General features: G+C 47.6%; 1 protein-coding gene across 5 annotated transcripts in view; it reads left to right on the forward strand.

Annotated features, from left to right (window-relative positions):
• The window catches only part of dcaf6 (ddb1 and cul4 associated factor 6), a 281,662-nt gene that overhangs the window by 107,598 nt on the left and 146,969 nt on the right, over window positions 1-27,095 (forward strand). For all 5 annotated transcript variants that reach the window (XM_072513816.1, XM_072513817.1, XM_072513818.1 and 2 more), the window contains exons 8-10: window positions 1,935-2,028; window positions 6,220-6,342; window positions 18,001-18,249. In XM_072513816.1, the coding sequence (XP_072369917.1) occupies window positions 1,935-2,028; window positions 6,220-6,342; window positions 18,001-18,249 (466 nt within the window). The remainder of the gene's footprint in view (window positions 1-1,934; window positions 2,029-6,219; window positions 6,343-18,000; window positions 18,250-27,095) is intronic.

Below are 27,095 nucleotides of genomic sequence, written 5' to 3' on the forward strand. Positions count from 1 at the left end.
CAATTTAGAAATGCAAATAAGTGATAAAAGTGGGGTCCCCATACCTGTGACTGACCATAAGTTAATTTTGTTACTTTATACAAACAAACGCTTGATACTATATATGTTAGTGCAGCGAAAGTAGGCATAAATATCTTGTCATGCGAGAGTGCCTTTAAGAACTGGATGTTTAAGCAATGTACCTTTAAGAAAACAGTGGGTGCAGCTCAGCTCAGTTCAGCCATTTTGCAGTTTGGTTTTGCAGTTTGAAAAGTGCCTGGCTGGTTTTGCTGGGAGCAGCTAAAAAGTAGAAAGCCAGTTTGAGACAGCAGCTTGAGAAGTTCTGGTTTGCTGTGATCTGCTTGAAGGGAGAAAGCCAGGTTTGAGAAAGCAGCTTGGGTGTGTTTGTGTGGTTCCAGAGAGTTTGCAGGAAGAAAGCAAGGTGCTGGAGCTGAAGTCAACCAAGCTAATATGTCTCTGCCATTCTACAGAAAAAATATATATCCTTTAACCTGATGTGATACTGTTTAAAGGTATTAAGTCTCTTGGAAGTTTGAAGGAACATTTTAAGGAGTTATTTACTGTTGCAATATTTTCTGAGTTATCTTTGAAGTAAGGGGTGTTAAGAGATCCAATGTTTATTTCAGATGTTAAGTTGAGTTCATGGAACAAGCAGTGGTTTGTGTTTAAAAACCCACGTGTCCATAATTGTAATCCCACACCTAGGTGAAAAGCTTTGTGCTAGGAAAAGCAACAAATCCATTAAAGGGAGAGGTTGGTTGAACTCCATGATACATTTTGGGGTTCAAAAAAAGCCTCGCCCATAACAATCTAAATCTAAGTTAATTTTATTTTCCCAGTTTTATAGTATATTTTTAAAATTATGTTGTGCAACATGTATTTTTTCTCACACGTGTTGTCTTTCATATAGTTATTCTTTGTTGAACATGTGCACATTCTTTCCCTGATGCTCGTTCATGCGTACACATACTGGGAATTCAACTCCCAATAATAGGTGGATTTGGGTTGGATAAGATTTTAAAATGCTTTTTAAAAAAAAAAAAGAAAAAAAAAATCAAAACATTTTAGGACTGCATTCAACCCAAGCACCAATGTGAACATTTCTGTCAAATCACATTGCCGTGCCGTGGCAATAGATGCTGCTTATCATAATTTGATCAAAAAATGTTATTTACAGTTGTTACAAAAATATCTAAAAACTAATGATCGCCCTTCCCTTTCTTCCTTCTCTCCCCTAGCCTTGATTTCCATATGCAGTATAATTCCATATGCAGTATAATTTAACATTATTTGCTCGCTTTGAATTCAAGTTAAACATCTTGTACGGTTGATACATTTTAATCTGTAAGGAGAGGTCTGGACTAGCTTTTCTTTTAAATTATTAATTTTCATTTAAGTCAATGAGATGGGAAAAACAAACTTAGAAAATGTTCTTTTATTATTATTTATCAAAGGTGTTACTTCTACACATAAAAGGACGGTGTATTGAATTTAAGAAAATACAAAAATAAGTGCAGAAAATAGTACAAGATTTTACTTCCAACACACCTCTTTTTGAAGAAATTACTTACAGATTTTTGAGTATTAGAATAGCTTAATGGTCATTCCACACTAGTTGATATTAGATTATATTCCAAATCGATTGTTTATTTTGAGATTGGTTAGCTCAGTTAGCTCGACTCTGGTTTAGAATGATATCAATGACTTGGGTTTAAATCCTGTACCAGCTGTGGTAGTTCATGGAGGACTGCCCACTTACTTTGCTCCATGCAAGCTGACGCCCCACAAGCTACATAGCCACTTGTCTCTCTTTAATACAGAGACATGCCTTTGGTCCTTCGAGGACTATGGCTAATTATCATCACCAATTGTTTATATTTTTATAAACTAGAATATAACTTGTTTTCACCCAAATTCATTATATTTATTTCTAGATCCGGCAGCCACCTGTCAAACGCCTGAGACTTCGAGGGGATTGGTCTGATACTGGGCCAAGGGCTAGACCTGAGAGTGAGCGAGAACGAGATGGTAAGAACGTTGTGGCTACATTATCTTCAATTGTAAAGATTGGCAGAGTTCAACATAATCCTAATTGTATAGGTTTGGATTGCTAAAGGTACCAGTTTTTTCAGAACTTCGGAGTTTGCATATGGTATAAAATTAATAGGAAACAAAAAGGATTGGATTTAATTCCATGCTGTATTGAAACAAACTTGTAGATTTTAAGTTACTTGTATTGACTGGCAAAACTTCCAAGTATGTTACAAGCTAGTAGCTGCATTTAGATGTTGTTCAGGTACTTCGGCTTTGTTCAAATGGTTTACAAATATTTTGTAAATCCTCAAATGATTTTGATTCACTGCTCACTGCAAGTATTTCATCTATTCCTTATATGTACTTGGCATGCTGTGTATATGTCATGAATAGTTCTGTCGGGGAGAAGTACAAACTTGCATCTGGTCCTTGTACAAGTGACAGCATGTTGTTGAATTATTTTCTAAATTGTGCAGCTGAGTATTTAAAGGCAGTGTGAGAATCTGACAATTGTTTTGTCTGTTAAATACCACCGGATTAGTGGAGGAGCATTTGGCCTGTTTTAGTTGATCAATCCAGTGGAAATATGCTTGATGCTCATCCTATCACATCATCTAACTGGATCCTGAATTACCCTACTCAGAATACACTTCCAAATGTTGATTGTTGCTTGCACATAACATCTGACGCAAATTGATTTTACCAGTTTTGATCTATTCTTTGTCTTCTGTTTCTTATAGTCGAGCATTGGGTTATTTTATTCCTGCAAATTAATTTTTACCTTTTTGTATGGTCCTCTCCCAGTCACTCCTTTTAAACCTAAACAACCCATTTTGTTGCAAGTCTTTCCTCCGATCCTAGGTATTAGGGATGAGCCTCATAGCTATGTGCTCCATTTCCTCAATTGCCTGAATGTTTCCCTTGTGTTTTAGGCGCCATAAGATTTTAGGGAGCCCATTGATGGGTTCTTTTCACAGAGGCCTCTCTTCCCTCACCCCCCTCATCCCCCCCCTGTATAGCAGCCTACCTGAATACTACTCTCGATTATCAGCAAAATGATGGACAGGGTTATCAATCATGTTTATCAAGCAGCACTTGCTTCGCAATCACCTCATTGATGCTCTGTTTTGGGTCTGCCAGGGTCAATCTGCTCCTTACCTCATTACAGCCTTGGCTCAAACGTGGACAAAAGTGCTGAACTCCAGAAGTGTGGTGAGAGTCACTGCCCTTGACATCAAAGTATCATTTGACTGAATGTGGCATCAGGAAGCCCTTGCAAAACTGAAGTCCACAGGAATCAGGGGGAAAAATCTGTGCTGGTTAGAGCCTTACCTGGCACAAAGGAAGATGGTTGTCATGGTTGGAGATCATAATCTCAGTTCCAAGATATCACTGCAGGAGCTCTTCAGGGCTATGTCCTAGACCCAACCACTTCAGCTGCTTCATCAGTGACCTTCCATCATAAGGTCAGAAGTGGGGATGTTCACTGTTGATTGTACAATTCACAACTCTTCAGATACTGAAGCACTCCATGTCCAAATACAGCAAGGTCTGGAAAATATTCCAGCTTGATCTAACAAGTGGCAAGTAACATTTGCTCCTCGCAAGTCCCGTTTGATCGCGGGGTCGTTCTCAGCACTGCAGGCTCCGAGAACGACCTCCTATTCTTGCCTAAAATGGGACTTTGTGGGGGGTTTTGTGTTAAATTGCACCTGTAGAGCTGACACCTGGTGGCCAAAACTCCTACAGCTTGCTGAAATGATCAACTTTTTTTGTTTAGTTAGCTTGTACTGTGTTAACATTTATATTATTTTTGTGTAATATTCACTTCAATTTACTTAGCACTTCCTTCCCCATTGCACCTATTTTCTACTCATTAAATTCCCATTACCTCAATCTGTTTCCACCTCATTCCATTACCAACTTACTCCATGTTGTGCTTTCGACTTTAATGGCCTGTGTATTTTCACACCAAGTTCTCTCTGCACCTCTAATTCATTTAAAATATTTATTAGCCGTTTATTTCCTTTCTCTATTCTTGCTTTCAAAAATATATGACTTCATTTTATTTGCATCTCCTGCCAATCTAACTGTGTCTTGTGTTTTCATAGTCTGTCACAATTTGCCATATTTTCCTTGCCTACACTCATAATCCTCAGCATATTTTGAAATTGCTCCTTCAGTTCCTAAATATTTATGTATTGTTATGGGCCAGGGTTTAGAGAACCCCAAAGTGTATCATGGTGTTCACCTGACCCACAACTTTTAATAGATTGTGGTTATGGTGAGCACACGGCCCACTCTGCAGGTGCGATGCAACAGAACTCTATAGTACTTTTAAATTAAAGCCATGTTTATTTATGAAACCAGTTAACACTTTATAAACCCACAGTAAACATCTTAACAACTATCAACACCAATCCTCCCCACAGATACAATATTCTATAGGTAAACCTTAATCTTTCCTTATTAACATCCATTCGACAAAAGTCCCTTTTTAACACACAGATCAGGGGAGGGATTCTCCGACCCCCCCCCCCCCCCCCCCCCCCCCCCGGCCAGGTCGGAGTATCGTTGGGAGCTGACATGAATCCCGCCCCCGCCGGTTGCCGAATTCTCCAGCACCCGATATTCGGTGGGGGCGGTAATCGTGCCGCGGCGGTCGGCGGCCCGCAATGGGCTGAAGTCCCGCTGCTGTCATGCCAGTCCCGCTGGCGAGAACAAACCACCTCTCTTACCGGCGGGACTAGGCGGTGCGGGTGGGCTCTGGGGTCCGGGGGGGGGGGGGCGCAGGGTGATCTGGCCCCAGGGGGTTCCCCCGCGGTGGCCTGGGGGGCCCACCGATCCACGGGCAGGCCTGTGCCGTGGGGGCACTCTTTCCCTCCGCCTCGGCCACAGCCTTCACCATGACAGACGCGTAAGAAACATCCCCCTGCGCATGCGTGGGGATGACGTTAGCAGCCGCTGGCGCTCCCGCGCATGCACGGACTTCCGCCGGCCGGCGAAGTCCTTTCGGCCCCGGCTGGCTTGGCGCCAAATGCCTTTCCCACCGGCTGGCGGCGTGCCAACCACTCTGGCGCGGGCCTAACCCCTCAAGGTGAGGGCTTGGCCCCTAAAGGTGCGGCCCGACGCCGGAGTGGCTCCTGCCACTCCATCCCGCCGGGACCCCCTGCCTCGCCGGGTAGGGGAGAATCCCGGCCCAGATTTAAATTCACTACTGAGAGCAGTCAGCACTTTGAAATCAACCAATTGATCTGGAGACAGTCTTTAGTTTGCAGAGAGAGATCCTTATACAGCTCTTTGCTTTGCCTACAGCTATCCAACTCTCAAAACGAAACTAAAACACACCCTGTAGCAAACAGCCCAAAGTGAAAGTAAAAGCAGACAGACAGCCTAGCTCCACCCACTCTCTGACATCACTGCAGCTGTCTAATAAACACCCATTTCTTAAAGGTACACCCACTACAGCTATTTTATTTAAAAAAACACCCATTTCTTGAAGATACTCTCACATGACAGTCTATAGTAACTCATAATGACATACTTTGGTTAACTTTCAGAAGTGAATTGTGGGAAGAGCAGGAGAGTGGGATTATCTGGATATCTTTTACAGAGCTGGCACTGGTACATATGATTGAATAACCTCCTGTGCTATATCATCACCATAGAATTTACAGTGCAGACGGAGGCCATTCGGCCCATCGGGTCTGCACCGGCCCTTGGAAAATGCACCTTACCTAAGCCCATGCCCCTACCCTATCCCCATAATCTAGTAACCCCACTTAACTTTTTCGGACACTAAGGGCAATTTAGCATGGCCAGTCCACCTAACCTGCACATCTTTGGACTGTGGGAGGAAACCGGAGCACCCGGAGGAAACCCACACAGCCACGGGGAGAATGTGCAGACTCCGCACAGACAGTGACCCAAGCTGGGAATCGAACCTGGGACCCTCGAGCTGTGAAGCAACTGTGCTAATCACTGGACTACCGTGTTGCCTCCAATATGATTCTAGAATTCTACATCCTACAAAATGTATGTTGTGTTAATGAAAATGAATAATTGTAAAGACATAAAAAATTTACCAGAGCAAAATAAACTTACTTGCTTTTCAATCCTCAAGCTCTTAGACACAGAATGCAAATATTTATTAAGGCGATATCTGTAAATTGATTTTTTTTTCAGGAGAACAGAGTCCTAATGTGTCACTAATGCAACGCATGTCAGACATGTTGTCCCGGTGGTTTGAAGAAGCCAGTGAAAATGCACAAGGAAACTTAAGAGGAAGGGGAAGATCCCGATCCCGAGGTATGTTGTATGTGCCTCATGAGGATATTGCACCACTTGCACATCATCTTGCAATGCTGAAGACTGAGTATGAATACTTGATAAAATATTCTGGTAAATGCATATTTTCAGTAAACTGCTTCTTATCATGCCATGCTTTCTTTATCACTTGAGTCAAAGAAATGTTTTTGTTTCCGTTCCATTCCATTACAAATTTAAACAAAACCGAAAAAGGATATTGCTATTATGCAAAATAGTGTTAGACTATTCACTGGAACAAAAGGTTGGTCAAAAGATTGTTGCTTTGACTAATGAGGAAGACCAAGGAATTCAAAACAAAACAATCACTTTGTAATGATTAGAAAGAAGACATTAAACCTATTACAGATATGATCCAGCAGTGAGTGAATATGTTAAAAAGGGAACAAATGAGTTGCAAGTTTGATAACAGCATCCTGCAGGTGTACCAGGACCTGAGCGAGGAGGTGGCGAGGAAGAGGGCAGGCTTTAACCAAGTCAAGGCTATTTTCTTTAAGAAGCAGGTGAAGTTCGGTCTGCTGTATCCGGCGCTCCTTTGGGTCACGCATGAGGACCAACATCACTATTTTGGGTCACTCGATGAGGCGCTGAAGTTTGCGAAAAGAGAAGGACTGGTGGGAGTCTGAAAACTCTCGGACTTAGAGACAACTGTTGGCCTATATTGGGCCCCTTTTTTTCTGTTTTTCTGTGAGGTTTTTTTTTCTTCCTTTTCTCCCCCTTGGTTTTCCTGTTTTTAAATTGGCTATGCCTTCTCTTATTGTTTTGTGTCTGTTTTCTGGAGCTCTGTTTAGGGAAAAGGGGGGGGGGGGGGGAGAAGTCGATTTTTCATTTTTTGGTTCTTTTTCTCAGTAGATGTTGGCAATGCCCCTTTTGTGTTTTTTCTTGTGTTTTTATTGATGTGCACTTTTGTGGGATGGAGAAGTGCCTGTTTGAGTTTCGGTGGGGGGGTGCTTTTGTTTTTGTGTTTTCTTGCTGCTGGGTGTTTGGGGATTGTTAGATGAGGGAATTTGTTTGTATGGGTGGGGGGAGGGGAGCGAGGGAACAATAGGTGGGAAACTTCTTGGCACCAGGGCGGGGGCCACCAAGCTAGCTGGGCGAGCTAGCTCACGGAAGCACATTGGGGGGGGGGGGGGGTGTATATACTTAGTTCATTAGATGGGTTGGGTTTTAGAGTAGTGTTGCTGGGCGGGGGAGGGGGGAATGGGTTCTGCTGACGAGGGAGGGACTTTGATGGAAGGTCACTGAGGGGGTCGGGGGTGGGGGCCGCCGTGGGGCGGGCTGGAGGCGGGCCCAAGAAAGGGGATGGCTGACCGGCAGGGGGCACGTTGCCCCCGAACTAGGCTGTTCACCTGGAATGTTCGGGGGCTAAATGGGCTGGTAAAGAGGGCACGTGTGTTTGCGCACCTGAGGGGACTGAAGGTGGAGGTGGTAATGCTGCAGGAGAGACACCTTAAAGTAGTGGACTAGGTCAGGTTGAGGAAAGGCTGGATTAGTCAGGTTTTCCACTCGGGGCTGAATACAAAGACTAGAGGGGTTGCGATTCTGATTTACAAGCGGGTGGCATTTCAGGTGGGGAGAATAGTCTTGGATGTGGGAGGTCAATATATCATGGTTAGTGGCAAGCTGCAGGGGATGAAGGTAGTGCTGATCAATGTATATGCACCAAATTGGGATGACGGGGATTTTATAAAGAGTGTCCTAGGGAAGATTCCGGATCTGGCACAGGCTGATTATGGGAGGGGATTTTAATACGGTTATTGATCCAGGCCTGGGCTGGTCATGCTCAAGAACGGGCAAGGTGCCAGCAATGGCAAAGGAGCTGAAAGGGTTCATGGAGCTGGATCCATGGAGATTTAGGGAGCCGAGGATCAAGGAATTTTCTTTTTACTCCCACATACACAAGTTGTATTCCCGGATAGATTTCTTTGTCGTAGGTAGGGCCCTATTGGGGGGTGGTGGACACTGGGTACTTGGCGATTACGACCTCGAACCGGCTGGTAAAAGAGATTCTACGAGTTGATAGGAGGTATGCGGAGCCGCCCGAGGCAGGGCTTTTAAGGGAATGCCGGAGGTTACAGGCGGAATTTGGTTTGTTAACCACCGGGAGGACAGTGGAACAGCTCCCAAAGGTGAAGGGGGCGATTTACGAGCACTGGGAGAAGGCCAGCAGGATGTTTGCACAGCGGCTCAGAAAGAGGGAGGCAGCTAGAGAAATAGGGAAAGTTATTGATGAGGATGGGAGCTTAGTTGGGGACTCGGCGGGGGTGAGCAAGACCTTTGGGTTTTTTTTATAGCAGGTTGTACAGGTCAGAACCCCCTGTGGGGCCGGAGGGGATGAGGCACTTTTTGGACGGGTGACTTTCCCAAAAGTGGATGGGGAGCTGGTAGAAGGGCTGGGAGCCCCGATCGGGCTGGAGGAGATAGTGGAGGGTCTGTAGGCCATGCAGGCGGGCAAGGCCCCGGGACTGGACGGGTACCCAGCCGAGTTCTATAAAAGGTTCTCTGGAATATTGGGGCCGGTGCTGATGAAGGTCTTTAACGAGGCTAAGGCAAGAGGGGCTCTGCCCCAGACGATGTCACAGGCCATGATCTCGCTCATTCTGAAAGGGGACAAGAACCCAGAGCTATGTGGGTCTTACAGGCCGATTTCCTTGCTGAACGTAGATGCCAAACCTCTGGCCAAAATTTTGTCCTCTAGGATTGAGGACTGTGTACCGGACGTTATAGTGGAGGATCAGACTGGGTTCGTTAAGGGCAGGCAGCTGGTGGCTAATGTAAGAAGGCTGTTAAACGTGATCATGATGCCCCCGGAAGGTAGGGAGGTTGAGGTGGTGGTCACGATGGGCGCGGACAAAGCCTTTGACCGGGCCGAGTGGGATTACTTATGGGAGGTGGTGGAGCGGTTCGGGTTTGGAAGGGGCTTTGTTGACTGGGTTAGGTTGCTGTACCGGGCTCCGGTTGCAAGTGTACGGACAACAGGACGACTTCGGACTATTTCAGACTACACCGGGGGACGAGACAGGGATGCCCCCACTCCCCACTGTTGATAGCACTGGCGATAGGGCTGCTGGCAATTGCTCTGAGGGCCACCAGGGGCTGGAAGGGGTTGGTCGGGAGGGGGGGGGGGTTAGCACAGTCTCGTTGTATGCGGATAACCTACTGCTGTATGTCTCAGACCCAATGGAGGGGATGGAAGAAATTATGGGAATTTTAAGGGAATTCGGCCGGTTTTGGGGATATAAGCTCAATATGGGGAAGAGCGACAGGTTTGTGGTCCAGGCGAGAGGTCAGGAGAGGCGACGGGGGAACTGCTGTTCAGAGTGGTAGGGGACAGTTTCATGTTCCTGGGTATCCAAGTGGCGAGGGATTGGGACAGGCTACTGTTGCCGATTCTTTTTCTACTTTGTCTTTTCTGTGGCTCTGTCCAATTATGGCAATCAGTGAATTTGCCTTTCTTTCAATGCTAACTATGTCCAAATGCTTAAGAGTCGCCAGGTATTGAATGATACCACAACAAGTTTCAACCGGCTATCGATCAAAGAGCCAAACACCAGTTAGTTAGTTCAAGGTCAAGGGTACTTTATTTACACACAATTAGTCATGCAACATAAACACTACTAGTTAACTACACCTATCAACTTAGACAATCTGTACTTCACTTTGGGCACCCGGCTTAGGTCAGAAAACAGTGGCCGCTGTTCAATTCTGGATCTCGGGTTCGAAGGAGTAACTGCTGCTCAGCTGGGCTCATCCGTCTGGTAGCGGGCGTTGAACTTGGTCTCGCTTCTGGTGTTGCTACGATTGGCGATGACCGTGACCTGGGTACCAAGGCCAAAAGAGAGCGAACATATGGCGAACTCTTCTTATACTCGGGGTTTTCGCGCTCTTTTGGGCGGTCCTTCGATTTGGGCCTTACTACTTGGGTGATCCCTGATCACTCCGTTCGATTCATTAACCAATAGGTGGGCGGGGATTTGGATGGCTGTGCGTGTCCCAAGCGGTCACTGACCCCGTTGTTTGCGTTTCCCTTGAACAGGGAGTGGCGCCGAAATGTCTGGGACTGTCCTGGTTGCTTGAGTACCAGTCCTTTGTTTTGGTGGAGATGGGCCATCAAAATGCTAATCGGCCTGATTAACATGCTAATGGAACGGAGTTTCGATACCGTCCGGACTTTTGCTGACAAATGTGCATTTCAGGCTCTGAGCCTGCCTGATTCTTGGCTTGTCCATTTTACCCGCCAGTCTTTGCGAGTTCCTCTGCACCTAGTTGGAAGTGGCCATCCCAGATGGCTACACTCCGTCCTCTTGATCTTCAACGCGAAGCGTGAAGGATCACAATACTGGGTCTTCTGTGTTCTCTTGGGGTGCCGAGTACCCTTAACCAAGGACAGGTTCTACTCTACTCTGTCCTATGGGTCCAAAAACATTTACCTAATTTCCCTAAACAACACATGTCTAAACATTTCTAGGGGGCCATTTAACATTCTGAAAAAGGGGAACCTCTAACTGTCTCTAACTAGACTACACTCATGCTGCCATTTAACAATCAAAGAACTTATCTTACAATACAAAAAATATCCGACAGCAGCATCACATTTCTTCCTATCACTAACATTCACATACAGAGAAGTAACTTTATTAACAAAAACAACAACCGCGGAATTTATTAAGGAGAAAGGTTCAGAAAGAGTGTGGGGTTTGCTGGAGTCTGAGGAAGGGGGCTCTAAAGGTGTATACTGGAGGGCGGGAGGCTCTCCTTCTCCATTTTCGCAATCTAATTGTCTGGATGACTCTGTACAATATGGTTATCACTAGTACGGCTTCCACTGTGTAGGACAGTGAATGCCACTTGACGAGGTGTTGTGTCTGGGCTGGGGGTGTTGTGTTGGGTGGTCATGTTCGGGGCCTGTATGGTGAGGAGGGTAGAGGTAGGTAACGCGTGCAGCTGGGCTGTTCCAACGACGATCGTGATGCCGATCATCCGGGTCATCTTCATCTTATTCGGCTTTCCTTCGCCGTCGAGTATCTTCGTATCTTCCTGGGAGCACAAGCATAGTATCTGTTATAATCGTGTTGTTTAACATCTCGTATGTCTGTCTGTGTCTCCTTAACGTCAATTTTCCCATTATAATCGTCACCATATATGACTCCCTCATTTTTTTTTTTTTTTTTCAACAACCATTTGCGGAGACAAGATATCCCAAAAAATTCTGTGTCACAGTACGAGCACTCTCGCAGCCTGTGGTCGATGAGCTGAGTGGGCGGACAATTTCTCCGACCTCTGCAAACTTGTTTTTCCAACCAAGTGTAAATAGTATGTGGAGGAATAGCAACCGAAGGGTTGCCGGGAAGGGCAAAAGTAGTGGCAAAGAGCATTCTTTAAATCACAGGACTAGAAAAGAACAACAAAAGAGTTTTGAAAACAAGCATCCGAATGGGGTGGTGCGTATGCTCCCCGGCAAGGCAAGAATGGGTGGGATCTGATCTGTGCCGTTGTTCCACTACCCGAGCTTGGCTGACTAAATGTATAGGGGGTCCCCAGGCAGGGCGGGGATAAGTGCCGTTACTCCACTGCCTGAGTGACCTTCCAAGACCGGTAAGAATTTGTAACTATATGGGCTCTAGACAAACTTGTTTCACTAACCCATGTGGCGTCAGATGAGTAATTATGGCTGCATCAAGAATTTTGGTGTGAGGCCGAAAGAATAAACTGTATCAAGAAATTCAGTGAGATCGACACAAATAGTCGCACGAAGAACAAGCATTCAGCATTTACAAATAACAAATTAAAGAAAGAAAAGCGGGCAGGCTCCATCAGAGTACAGGACACCGTAATTTTTCATCGGTTCCTGACCCTCATCATCTGGACACCTCAAGATTCCATTTCAATAAGATTTGCAAAAGGGTTACCATGGTGGGAGTCAGACTCGGAGTTGTCACCATCTCCCGGGCGCCAAACTCTTTCCTGGAGTTTGCGTGCAAACGCGGCGTGTGCCGATGTGGGGTCCTTTTCGTCATTTCTCGTCGAGCAACAGGAATTGTTGCGGTGCCAGTGCTTCATGGTCCGTAGGGAGGTTGCAAGGGGGGTGTCGCTATCGTCGGGTGGCGGGTCAGGTTCCGGTGTGGGCAAATAAATTGTTTCAAACAGGCTGAGCGTATCGTGGTCGGGCTCTCTGGACCTGTAGTGACTGGAGCCTGTTTCGTGGGATTTCTGTTCGGGTCTCTCGGGGGGCTTCAGTAGTGCTGTCACTGTCGCTAGCACCGAATCAAGCGTCAGGGTGAAATTTGATTCTGGGGGCGTGGTCAAGGTCGGGTCCGTGGACGTGCTGCTATTGCTGGGGGAGGGGGAACTCGGGTTGTCATCGCCAATGAGAGGTGGTGCGAGTGGCTGCACTGCATTCCATAAACCTTAAGCTGATTTACATGGAACCATCCTGATTTTCCGTTTGGATACGTGATTTTTATAAACTGAGGGGCTTACTTTGTCTGAAATTGAATAGGCTCCTGCAAATTTAGGGGAGAGGAATGAGCTAGGGTTGTATAAGGTGATCATTACTTGTTGTCCGACTGTATACTGTATCGGGTGTACTGTTTTATCAAAGCAGGCCTTACTCTGCTTTCGTTTAGCGCCTAGTCGAACAGCTGCAGCGAGCTGTGCTGCTTTAATATTCTCTACCATGTGCTGGACTGCTGTCTCATGGGTCAGGGCGGTGATTGCGGGGCAGGCCAAATCAAGTCTGAATAAGTATTCGGTACCCTTCATGGATCGTCCGGTCATGAGGGTATGGGGGGATATCCTGTTGAGCTCGACACTGTGTTCCTAATAAACATCAGTGCGAATGGGAGCACTGTGTCCCATGTTGTGTTGTGCTGCTGCATCATTTTCCTAAGGGTGGCCTTTAGTGTCCGATTCATGCGCTCCACAATGTCGCTGGACTGCGGGTGATCGGCAATGTGGAACTTTTGTTTAATTCAAAATATCGTCATTACATTTTTCATGACCCTTCCCGTAAAGTGGGAACCATACTATGGGGGGGTCCCCATCTTGTAAAAATCTGTTCTGTTAAAATCTTTGCAGTGGCCTTGGCTGTGTTTATTCTCAATGGGAACGCTTCGACCCATTTCGTAAATGTGTCTATCACCACTAACACCTACTTGTATCCATTTCTGCAGGGGGGAGGGGGCCAATATAATCCAATTGGAGGTTTGTCCACGGGCCATTTACAGGGCGGGTGTGTCGTAGCTGGGCTTTTTTCACATACCTATCGGGGTTGTTTTGAGCGCATATTAATCGGTTTTTGACGTAATGGGACACTTCGCTTTTCAAATCAGGCCCCCAGCAAAGGGGTCTGAGGTGGGCAAGGGTGGATTCAATCCCTTGGTGTCCATGTCCGTCATGGAACTTACAAATGATCTCATTCCTGTCCTGGGTCGGGTCTACATAAATTCCATCCTTTAAAACTATTCCCTAATCGACCGTCAAAGAATTTCTAAATTTTCATAGGGAGCTGGGACGTTTCCTTTTAAAATGTCTTTTAATGCTTCGTCTTCTTTTTGTGCCTGGCTAGGTCTTGGATGTTGGTCTGTGAGACCTGAACTGCGTGTACTGGGGCACTCTCGGGGAGGGTTGTCAAAAGTGGCCATGTCGTGAGCCTGCCTTCTCTAGCGCGTCAGCTTTCACATTACCGGGCGGGGAGGAACGATGGTGGCTTCTTGCTTTGACGATGCCATATTTCCTGCCTTTAGCTGTCTGAAGGATATGTTTGAGCAGTGGGGCTGATGGTAGAGGTTTTCCTTCGGCGGAAATAAATCCTCTCGATTCCCACAGGGGTAGGAATTCCGTTAGGTTGATGCAGACGTACAAACTGTCCGAATATATGTCTGCAGGGGTCGGGAATGAATCGGGGTGCTGGGCAATGTATGCAATGGCCGCTAACTCGGCTGCCTGCGAACCTAACTGTCCAGGCAATTTTAAAGCTATCTCTTCTAAAGCGCATCCCTGCGCGTCCTCTACATAAATACCACAGCCTGTTATCCTTTTTCCCCTCAAGGACTGTGGAGGAGCCATCGACATGAATTCTCAGTGCTTTGTCTGTGGGCCTGGGTCCGATACCTGTCTTTCTTGGTACCGACTTGGGAATAAAGGGGCCTGTGCTGTGCATTGGGGCTATGATCTCGCACTTATGTGGGGTTCCTGCATAATGCAAATTATCGGCCAGAAATGTGTGCGTTTTTGTCCGTTTTACAGTGATGTCGCGTCCCTGTAGGAGTAGGGTCCATCGCGCTGCTCGGATTTGGCTTACTGTGCCGTCCTTTAGTCTGCCGTCCAATAAAAGCTGTGTTGGGGTGTGCTTGGTTAAAATGGTTACTGGGTTGAATCCGGTTCTGTACGAGAAGTACTGCACCGCCCAGAAAACTGCTAACAGGTGCCTCTCGCATGCTGAAAATCCTTGTTCGACCGGATCTACGACTCGTGAGGCATTGAACTTTGCCCGGTTGGTGGATCAGATAAAGGAGGATTTCTGGAGATGGGATGCACTCCCGTTGTCTCTGGCGGGCAGACTTCAATCGGTACAAATGGCGGTCCTCCCGAGATTCTTATTCGTTTTCCAATGCCTCCCCATCTTCATCCCGCGGTCCTTTTTTAAGCGAATCAATAAGATTATCGTGAGCTTTGTGTGGGGGTGCAAGTCCCCGCGAGTGAAGAGGGCAATGCTTGAGCGGAGTCGGGGAGGGGGGGATGGAGGATGGAGGGCTGGCGCTGCCGAATTTTAGCAATTACTACTGGGCGGTTAATATTGCCATGGTGAGGATGTGGCTGGTGGGGGGTGAGCTGGCGTGGGTGTGCATGGAGGCGTCTTCTTGTAAGGGCACAAGTTTGGGGGCATTGGTAACGGTGCCCCTGCCGTTACCGCCGATGCGGTACTCCACCAGTCCAGTGGTGGTGGTGGCTCTGAGAGTCTGGGGGCAGTGGAGGAGACATGTGGGAGCAGAGGGGGCGTCGGTATGCTTCCCAATCTGCGATAATCACCGGTTTGCCCGGGGAGGATGGACGGGGGGGGGGGGGGGGTTCTGAATTTGGCGGAGAGCAGGGATTGAGAGGATGGGGGATTTGTTTATAGAAGGAAGCTTCCCGAGTATGAGGGTGCTGGAGGAGAAGTTTGCATTGGCGGGGGAAATGAATTCCGATATTTACAGGCACAGGACTTTTTGCGGAAGCAGGTACCAACCTTCCCACTCCTGCTGCTAAGGGGGATTCAGGGTAGGGTGGTTTTTAGAGGATGGATAGGAGAGGGGAGCGTCTCGGACATATATAAAGAGCTTATGGGTTCGGAGGAGATGCAGACTGAGGAGCTGAAGCAAAAGTGGGAGGAGGAGCAGGGGGGAGAGATAGAGGAGGACCTTTGGGCGGACGCGTTTGGTCAGGGCAATGCAACCGCAACATGTGCCAGGCTCAGTCTGATCCAATTTAAGGCCGTTCACCGGGCTCATATGACAGTGGCCCGGATGAGCAGATTCTTTGGGGTGGAGGACAGGTGTGCGAAGTGCGCGGGAGGGCCAGCGAACCTTGTCCGTATGTTCTGGACATGTCCAAAACTGAGGGGGTTTTGGCAGGGGTTTGCCGACGCCATGTCCACGTTATTAAATACAAGGGTGGCAATGAATCCAGAGGTGGCGATCTTTGAGGTGTCGCAGTTTCCGGGAATCCAGGAGGAGAAAGAGGCGGACGTTCTGGCCTTTGCTTCCCTGGTAGCCCGGAGGTGCATATTACTAGCATGGAGGGACTCGAAGCCCCCAAAATCGGAGACCTGGCTTTCGGACATGGCTGGCTTCCTCTGCCTGGAGAAAATTAAGTTCGCCATGAGAGGGTCTCTGTTAGGGTTCGCCCGGAAGTGGCAACCATTCATCGATTTCCTCGCAGAGAATTAATCGTCAGCAGAAGGGAGGGGGCGGTTAAGTTAGCGTAGATTAGGTGGGTGAGCAATGGTAGGACCTGTGGGAGAGGGAGGTGGTATTTGCACTATGTTTATATTTTCCTTGTTATGTACATTGTTGATTTTGTTGCTGTTACAATGCCAAAGAAATACCTCAAAATGTTTATTTTAAAAAAAAGGAACAAATGTTGTCTTTCCTATGTGAATTATTTATTACACACCATTAAATGGTTATACTGTGAGCTTTAATACAACTAAAGACAGGGGAGGGCTCATTTCAGGCCTAATTGGAATATTGGAAGTTAACTTTCAGGATATATCTAGACTTACTTCATGTAACAATTTGGAATTCTTTTATGCTGTTTTATAATGTGGTTGTATGCATGTAATTTGTACCTGAGCTGATCAAGCGTGTTGGAGATGCAGTGAACGGTGTCAGCCACATGTGTAGCCACATGTATACTTTGTCCCCTAGCAGCCACCCCTGAAATTCCTGTTGGAGGATAAAGGAGTTGGTAACAACTGTCAATGATATTTGCACAGACTTGTATTCTCCTTCTGCTGGTATTGCCAGTTGTAATTTGATGTACTAAAAGGTATTAACTTATTGACACTACCAAAAAAAGGCCTTAGAAAGAAAGACTGAGACACACTGGAACAAAAACAAAAATCTTGGGAGAATATTCATCGTCACCGTCTGAACTTTTCCTGAAAAGGTCAGAGGAAGGGCATCCCACCTCTTCAAATCAGGGATCTACTGGATGTGTTGCACCGTCTTTCTCAGGCAGCCCGACAATTCTTAAATTCTGCCGTCTGGAGTGATTCTCCAGGTCATCGACCTTTCACTCCTCTGCCAGCAATGGCACCTCTGTCTCCAAAGAAACAATATGATCACTGTAATCAGTGAGCGTTTCCTCCACCATAATAGTCGCCCTCTGTACTTCCATCCGTTGATCCAACCTGTCCACGATTGCACAAATAGGTACCACAGCCCCTCAATCACGTTCATCAGATCCTCAGCAACCTCTTGTCGGTGTTTCCTAAATTCACCCAACAAGAAGTCCACCAACCTCGGTTGTCCATTGAGGGGGCAACAGGCCACAGAGACCTCAGCCAATTTCTCCTCTACTGAGGCTCGAGAGACTCTGAATCGGTCTAAGATCCTTTGCCTGATCTATGCCTTATGTTGTTCCCATCAGACATCACTCGCCAGAGGGGATATATTTCTATTGAACTGTACCAATTTCTTCCCCAAAATAACCCGATAATCGGGCAGACATGGCCAAAAGTCTAAATCCCTAGGCGGGAGCCACCTCGTGTGTGACTGCTCACCTCTTGGCCGTCACTGGAAGTCCCAGATAGCAAAGTTAACGGGGTTTGTGTTCTAACACTAATTCATTTTTCAGATGAAAAGCCAAATATGTGAAAGTCTTTCTCTAAAGTGAAATTTGCTTAAAATTTTCAACCCTCTAAAATATAACTTCCACCAGTAATTTTAGCATGAGGTTGCAGCCCCACACGCCAAACAAGAAGTGATAATTTATAAGTAGTTACTTTTTCTTCCCCTCGAGGAGATCGGGGTATCTCCCAAAATTAAAAAAACAAACATTTACACCGGCTTTTCTCACTGTAATGGGAAACATCATGTGAGTGGAAATCTGATGGAATTTGGATTTGAAAGTACTCTCGTTACTCTCACATGACAGGAAACACTGGTAGATCAGAAGCATCAGATTCAGCCACACCAGTTGTCCCAGAAGAAACCGGCGACGCTACAATGGACGTTGATCCTCCTGCTGATCAGCTGCCTCAGTCTTCATCTTCCTCCACCGTTTCCGCTCAGGTTCCATCAACATCCTCCTCGACTGCTGACTCCTCTTCCACTTCTCTCCTGTCTTCACCTGATGGTGAACATAAGCGCACGCCTCGGTCAACTGACAATCCCCCACAATCGGGTAAGAAAACACATGGCTGTAAATGCTTGATAATAGCATGGATAAATCTTCCTTAATCTACCAACTATTTTTCCAAGAGCTTGATGTATGCAATTCGAGTTTCAGTTTGTATTTGGCTTCCTTCTCCACATTACCCAAAAATCAAATGCCTATACTTGTGAAAGTGAAGATCTCTTAATCCTTCAAGAGCATTGGATTCATGTTCATATCCTAGCTTTAGACTTGTGAATAAATACCTCCTTATGTGGCACACTGCAAGTGGAGAGGAATGGCACAAGTTGATGGAAGACTTACAGGGCCATTAAATACATGGCTGTTTGTTGTGAAAGCTCTAGGCATGGGGTAAATTTTTACAAAGCGGCAATTTTGAAATTAGTTGCTCGTACTACTGTTATAAATATTGAAATTCTGCTTTGATAATCAATAGTGGTTTTCAAATTGCATTACAATAGAGATATGACTTATAATTTGTTAATATTACGCCAGCATACCCAATAAATGGTGGAACAATATCCAGTTTATTTTCAGATATATATGACCAAAAAATTGCAAAGCTAATTTTGGAAAAATAATTGAAAATGCCATTTTTTTTTTCTTTTGCTGTGATCAGCCGAAATAGAATGGGAAATTGAGGGTAATATTAATGCTTCTCTGAATTTAAATTCAGCATTTTTCAACAGACCGAATTTAACATGTTTCTCCTCATCCTTTCCTTTCTGTTGAAGCTAAAAGCTTTGTTGACAGCTAATAAAGCAGTATGATAGTGATACAAATCATTTTTGGACAGATTAACAGTTCTATAAAGCATGAATCTTTTCTGTAATATATCAAATCACATGAAGGATTAATGATATTAGTGTAGTCATGAAACATGCAAAACATTTTTGCTAAGATAAAACAATAATTTCAAAAGGCTAGCAATTGTAAAGCTAATAAGATGCCAATGTTGTTGATGTCAACCGTTTTTAACCCTACGTTATGTATAAATTGAATCGTTTCATTGAAGAAATCCTTGCATGTATTATTGTGTGCTGTAATCCAGTTCAAGTGTGTGGTTCTGTAGTATGGTACCCCATCCATTTGCTGAATATGAGAATGCTGAAACGTTTGCTAAATATTACTAATCTGAAAGCGACAACATTTTTAGTTTTGGTGAGTGCAAAATGGGAGCTGCTGATGGCTGAACTACAAGTTGATTTTATTTTTGTTTCTTTAATTGAACTAAAATAACCTTTTTTTTTTTTTAAAGCTACCTTGCTCTTCTCTACTTTGTTAGTTTGGATTTCGTATAATGCTTTTGTTGGATAATAAACCATAGATCATCTTTTTCCGTAGTGTAAATTATTGTCGGCATTGTCTATCTGAATTATATAAAGTATGTCATCTAAATAGGTAGCTTCAATCATAACAATATGCGGTGTGTGCATGTTTGGTGTGTTTATCCTCATGTACAGTGTATCATAGATGCTTTCTGCTTCCTAGTCATGTACTTCTAACTACATAAGTAAAAAGAGGAAGTGTTCCTTCTTTAGTACAGTGTATGATGGATGCTTTCTGCTTCCTAGTCATGTACATCTCGCTGCATAAGTGAGAAGAGGAAATAATGTGGGATGGCTGTCCCCTTTGCAAATGGGGATGACCTAGTTCCTCCTTGTGCTGAATTAGTAGATGGTTCTATGACGAGGCATGGCTGTGGCAACTGCCTGACCATGTGTGCTGTCTAGTGCACCTACAGACATTTGAGTACAGGAAGTTAGCTTGAAATATCCACTTCAAATTTTCTGCAATAATACTTGCAAACAAGTTAACTGGTACATATGACAGGCTATCAGCATAGTGTAGACCAGGCATGCCTAACCTTTGTGCGTAGAGGGCCACATTTTAGTTTTTTTCTCACTTGAGGGAGGAGTGAGCAAATTTTGAAAAGATAATGTATGCCACAGCATTAAACTTGAATTAAAAAAAAGAAGCTTGAGGTATGAAAACAAACAACTTGCTGAGCAAAACAAAATGTCATGGGAATAAATTGATCATTTTTAAAAACATAATGGTTCATTCACAGCTTCAGGATGCTTATTCGCTCACCCTCGTCTAGGTCTCATTGCACATTCCCCTTCCTAATTTATGGCCATTCAGATAATAGTCTGCCTCCACGTTTTTGCTACCAAAGTGGATATCTTTGAATCTGCAAATTATACTGCATCTGCCATTCGTTTGCCTACCCACTCAACTTGTCCAAATCATACTGAAGGATCTCTTTATCCTCCATACAGCTTACCCTCCCACCCAACTTTGTGTCATCTGAAAATTTGGAGATATTACAATTTGTTCCCCCATTTTGTGGAATTAGTATATATTGTGAATAGCTGAGGCCCCTACACCGATCCCTGTGGTACCCCACTAGTCATTGCCTGCCAATTTGAAAAAGACCTGTTAATTCTACTGTGACCTGTCTGCCAACCAGTTTTCTATCCATCTCAATGATTATGATTCAGTGGCCATTACTGAAACATGGTTAAAGGATGGTCACGACTGGGAGTTAAATATCCGAGGGTATCAAACTATTCGGAAGGACAGAGCGGATGGTAAGGGAGGTGGTGTAGCTCTGTTATTTAAGGATGACATCCGGGCAATAGTAAGGGATGACATCAGTGCTATGGAGGATAAGGTTGAATCCATTTGGGTGGAAATCGGGAATAGTAAGGCGAAAAAGTCACTGATAGGAGTAGTCTATAGGCCACCAAATAGTAACATTATGGTGGGGCAGGCAATAAACAAAGAAATAACTGATGCATGTAGTAATTGTACAGCAGTTATCATGGGGGATTTTAATCTACATGTCGATTGGTTTAACCAGGTCGGTCAAGGCAGCCTTGAGAAGGAGTTTATAGAATGTATCCGCGATAATTTCCTAGAACAATATGTAATGGAACCTACGAGGGAACAAGCGGTCCTAGATCTGGTTCTGTGTAATGAGACAGGATTGATTCAGGATCTCATAGTTAGGGATCCTCTCGGAAGGAGCGATCACAATATGGTGGAATTTAAAATACAGATGGAGGGTGAGAAGGTAAAATCAAACACTAGTGTTTTGTGCTTAAACAAAGGAGATTACAATGGGATGAGAGACGAACTAGCTAAGGTAGACTGGGAGCAAAGACTTTATGGTGAAACAGTTTTTAAAAAAATATATATTTATTAAAGTTTTTTAACACAATTTTTCTCCCTTACAAACCATAACCCCTCGTAACAAAAAAAAAAGAAGAAATCGCGCAGAGCAAGATATATGCATGGCAAAATGATATATTTACACAGCTTAGTACACTGGCCCTCACCCGTACGTGCCAGTTTCCCCAACCCTTCATGTTATCTCTTGCTCATCCACCCTCCCAGGCAGTTCCCCCCCTCCCCTCCCCCCCCCCTCCTCCCAGGACGTGTCCCCCCCCCCCCCCCCCCCCCCAAGGTTGCTGCTGCTGCTGACCGACCTTCCTCTAACGCTCCGCGAGATAGTCTAGGAACGGTTGCCACCGCCTGTAGAACCCCTGCGCAGACCCTCTCAAGGCGAACTTAATCCTCTCCAACTTTATGAACCCAGCCATATCATTTATCCAGGCCTCCAGGCTGGGGGGCTTCGCCTCCTTCCACATTAGCAAGATCCTTCGCCGGGACGCAAAGGCCAGAATGCCGGCCTCTCGCCTCCTGCACTCCCGGCTCGTCCACTACTCCAAATATTGCTAGCCCCCAGCTTGGCTTGACCCGGACTTTCACCACCTGAGATATTGCTCCCGCCACTCCTCTCCAGAACCCCTCCAGTGCCGGGCATGACCAAAACATATGGACATGGTTCGCCGGGCTCCCTGAGCACCTTCCACATCTGTCCTCTACCCCAAAGAACCTACTCAACCTCGCCCCCGTCAAGTGCACTCTGTGGACCACCTTAAATTGTATCAGGCTGAGCCTGGCACACGAGGAGGAATTAACCCTACCTATGGCATCAGCCCACAGACCTTCCTCGATCTCCTCCCCCAGCTCCTCCTCCCATTTACCCTTCCAACTCTTCTATCAGCGCTTCCCCCTCTTCTTTCAACTCCTGGTGTATTTCCGACACCTTGCCCTCCCCGACCCATACACTCGAGATCACCCTATCTTGAACTTCTTGTGCCGGGAGCAACGGGAATTCCTTCACCTGTCGCCTCACAAAAGCCCTCACCTGCATATATCTAAAGGCATTTCCCAGGGGTAACTCGAACATCTCCTCCAGTGCCCCTAGGCTCTCAAACGCCCCGTCGATGAACAGGTCCCCCATTCTTCCAATCCCCGCCCGATGCCAGCTCTGGAACCCCCCCGTCCATCTTCCCCGGGACAAACCGGTGGTTACCCCTGATCGGGGACCACACCGATGCTCCCATTGCACCCCGGTGCCGTCTCCACTGGCCCCAGATCCTTAGCGTTGCCGCCACCACCGGGCTCGTGGTATACTTTGTCGGCGAGAGCGGCAGCGGTGCCGTCACCAACGCCCCCAGGCTCGTTCCTTTACAGGACGCCATCTCCATCCTCTTCCATGCCGCCCCCTCTCCCTCCATAACCCACTTGCGGATCATCGCCACATTTGCTGCCCAGTAGTAGCTCCCCAGGTTTGGCAGCGCCAACCCTCCTCGGTCCCTACTGCGTTCCAGGAACCCTCTCCTTACTCTCGGGGTCTTATTCGCCCACACAAACCCCATAATACTCCTGCCTACTCTCTTAAAAAAGGCCTTAGTGATCACGATGGGAAGGCACTGAAACACAAACCGAAACCTCGGAAGGACCACCATTTTGACCGACTGCACTCTACCTGCCAGCGAGAGCGGTAGCATGTCCCATCTTTTGAAATCCTCCTCCACCAACCTCGACAGATTCAGTTTATGTAGGGTCCCCCAACTCCTGGCTATCTGGATCCCCAGATACCGAAAGCTCCCCTCCGCCCTCCTCAGCGGTAGGTCCCCTATCTCTCTTTCTTGGTCCCCCGCCTGTAATACAAAGAGCTCACTCTTCCCTACATTGAGCTTATAGCCCGAAAACTCCCCAAACTCCCTTAGAGTCTGCTTGACCTCCACCATCCCCTCCATTGGATCCGCCACATACAGCAACAGGTCATCCGCATATAGCGACACCCGATGCTCTTCTCCCCCTCGGACCACCCCTCTCCATGTATTAGACTCCCTCAATGACATGGCCAATGGTTCGATCGCCAATGCGAACAACAGGGGGGACAGGGGGCACCCCTGCCTCGTCCCTCGGTACAGTTGAAAGTACTCCGACCTCCGCCGGTTCGTCACTACACTCGCCATCGGGGCTCTGTAAAGGAGCTTAACCCAATTGATAAACCCTACCCCGAACCCAAACCTACGCATCACCTCCCAGAGGTACTCCCACTCTACTCGGTCAAAGGCCTTCTCCGCGTCCGTAGCTGCCACTATCTCTGCCTCTCCCTCCTCCGATGGCATCATTATCACGTTTAAGAGCCGCCGCACATTGGTGTTTAGTTGCCTGCCCTTTACAAATCCCGTCTGGTCCTCGTGGATTACCCCCGGGACACAGTCCTCAATCCTCGTGGCCAGCACTTTTGCCAGCATCTTTGCATCCACATTGAGGAGCGAGATCGGCCTGTACGATCCACATTGCAGAGGGTCCTTGTCCCTCTTTAGGATCAAATAAATTGTCGCTTCCGACATTGTCGGGGGCAGGGTCCCCTCCTCTCTTGCCTCATTAAAGGTCCTCACCAGTAGCGGGGCCAACAGGTCTGCGTACTTCCTGTAGTACTCCATCGGGAATCCGTCTCGTCCCGGGGCCTTCCCCGCCTGCATGCTCCCCAAACCCTTGCTCAGCTCCTCCAACCCAATTGGGGCCCCCAAACCAGCCACCTCTTGCTCCTCCACCCTCGGGAATCTCAGCTGATCTAGGAATCGTCTCATCCCCTCTTCCCCCGCTGGGGGCTGGGATCTGTACAGCTCTTCATAAAAGGCCTTGAATACCTCGTTTATTTTCGTCGCACTCCGAACCGTGGCTCCCCTTCCATCTTTGACTCCCCCTATTTTCCTCGCTGCCATCCTCTTACGGAGCTGGTGTGCCAGCAACCGACTAGCCTTTTCCCCATACTCTTAGGTCGCCCCCTGCGCTTTCCTCTACTGTGCCTCCGCCTTCCCTGTGGTCAACAGGTCAAACTCCGCCTGGAGCCGTCGTCTTTCCCCAAGTAATCTTTCCTCCGGGGCCTCTGCGTATCTCCTGTCCACTCTCAAAATCTCCCCCACTAACCTCTCCCTTTCCATATCCTCTGTCTACTCCCTATGAGCCCTAATGGAAATTAGCTCTCCCCTGATCACCGCCTTCAACGCCTCCCATACCACCCCCATCCGCACCTCCCCGTTGTCGTTGGCCTCCAAGTACCTTTCGATACACCCCCTCACCTTCCCACACACCACCTCGTCCGCCAGCAGTCCCACATCCAGCCGCCACAACGGGCGTTGGTCCCTCTCCTCTCCCAGCTCCAGTTTCACCCATTGCGGGGCATGGTCCGAAACGGCTATAGCCGAATACTCCGTCCCCTCCACCCTCGGGATGAGCGCCCTCCCCAGAACAAAGAAATCTATCCGGGAGTAGGCTTTGTGTACATGGGAGAAGAAAGAAAATTCCCTGGCCTGTGGCCTTGCAAACCGCCATGGGTTCACTCTCCCCATCTGATCCATAAACCCCCTAAGTACCTTGGACGCCGCCGGCCTCTTTCCAGTCCTTGATTTGGAGCGGTCCAGTGCTGAATCCAACACTGTATTGAAGTCTCCTCCCATTATCAGGCCTCCTATCTCCAGGTCCGGAATGCGCCCCAACATGCGCTTCATGAATCCTGCATCATCCCAGTTCAGGGCGTATACGTTTACCAACACCACCCACGTCCCTTGCAGCCTACCGCTCACCATTACATATTGTCCTCCATTGTCCGCTACAATAGTCTTGGCCTCAAATGACACCCGCTTTCCCACCAATATTGCCACCCCTCTATTCTTCGCGTCCAGTCCCGAGTGGAATACCTGTCCTACCCATCCCTTTCTTAACCTGACCTGGTCCGCCACCTTCAGATGTGTCTCTTGGAGCATGGCCCCTCACATTCCACGTTATCAGCCGGATTGGAGGGGCTCTCACCCCCCCACGCCCCGCCGACTAGCCATCTCCTTTTCTGGGCCAGTCCTGTGTCCACGCCTCCCTCGCCCTCCAGTCCCCCAGAGGGGGGACCCCCGTCCCGACCACCTCTTCTGTGTCCCATTCCCTTTCGGCCAGTGCAGCAGCAACCCGCCCCCCCCCCCCCCCCCCCCGCTAGACCCCTGTCTAGCTTTTTTGCTCCCCCCATGTCACTCCCGTAAGTCAGCTGACGCCTGCTGACCCCGGCTTCCCCCGCCGTCCCATTGACCTCCCCGTGTGGGAGTCTCCCAATCCATATGCAGTCCTTCGTTCCCCTTCCCGCCTTTCTTCCCGCGCGCGGGAAAAAACACCGCGCCTTCCAAAGCCCGCTGCGCCCCCTCTGGCGCAGCTCCTGTCGCGGCCTTGTCTCTCTCCCCCAGCCCATGTAACATTTCCTGCGCGTGATTGACCCCCTATATACAACAACCATCACACATCAAACCCCAAAACATCCCCCCCCCCCACCCTCACAAACCCTCCGTTAGAGTCCAACTTTTCGGCTTGTACAAAGGTCCACGCCGCTTCAGGCGTTTCGAAGTAATAGTGTTGGCCCTTGTATGTGACCCACAGTCGCGCTAGCTGCAGCATTCCGAATTTCACTTCTTTCCGGTACAACGCCGCTTTGGCCCGGTTGAAGCCTGCTCTCCGCTTTGCAACCTCCGTGCTCTAGTCCGGGTATATTCGGATCTCTGCATTATCCCACTTACTGCTCCGCTCCTTCTTGGCCCATCTCAGGACCCACTCTCTGTCCGTGAACCGGTGGAACCTCACCACCATTGCCCTTGGCGGCTCATTTGCCTGGGGCTTCTTCGCCAGCACCCAATGTGCCCTGTCCAACTCCCAGCAGCCTCAAAGGAGCCTTCGTGCCCATCATTGCCTCGAGCATCGTGCTCGCGTATGCCCCGGCATCAGCCCCCTCCACTCCCTCAGGGAGACCCAGGATTCGCAGATTCTTTCTCCTCGACCTGTTCTCCAGGTCTTCGAGTCTTCCCGCCCACCTCTTGTGTAGCGCCTCGTTCTGCTCCACTCTCACCGCCAGGCCCACGAGCTCGTCCTCGTTCTGACTGACTCTTTTCTGTACCTCCTGGATCTTAGCTTCGTGGGCCTTCTGCGTGATGCCGAGTCCTTCAATTGCTGAAAGCATAGGCGCCAACATCTCTTTGCGCAACTCCTCGCGCTGCTCCTCGAAGCAGCGCTTGATGAACTCCTGCAGCTCCCCTTTGTCCCTGGCCGCCGCCATTTTGTTTTCTTTCCCTCGCTTCTCCCGTTGCTCCAGTGCCACTCCTTTGGCCGTTACACTTCTGGTCCGTTTCATAGAAGTTGGCAGTGTTTGCTTCACCAGTCTGCCCCAAAATGTCTATGGAAACTCCTGAAAAAGGTCTGAGAGTCGGTTCCAGACGGGAGCTGCCGAATGTGCGACCTACTCCTCCATGGCCGCCACCAGAAGCCTCGTCCCTGCTTCGTCAATTGCCTTGGTAGATCTTTTCACAGTTGTTCCCTCTGCTGCTAGAATTCACCTTTGATAGAGTCAAGCCAGATTGCAGCTTTAAGCTTGCCCTTCCCTCGCCTGCATGCTGGAAGAGGCTCTGTTTATCCTGCAGTTAAAGCCAAATCTTTTACTGTTTCTGCCGGGT

This window comes from Scyliorhinus torazame, chromosome 8 (assembly GCF_047496885.1).
Source record: "Scyliorhinus torazame isolate Kashiwa2021f chromosome 8, sScyTor2.1, whole genome shotgun sequence".
NCBI classification, from domain to species: domain Eukaryota; kingdom Metazoa; phylum Chordata; class Chondrichthyes; order Carcharhiniformes; family Scyliorhinidae; genus Scyliorhinus; species Scyliorhinus torazame.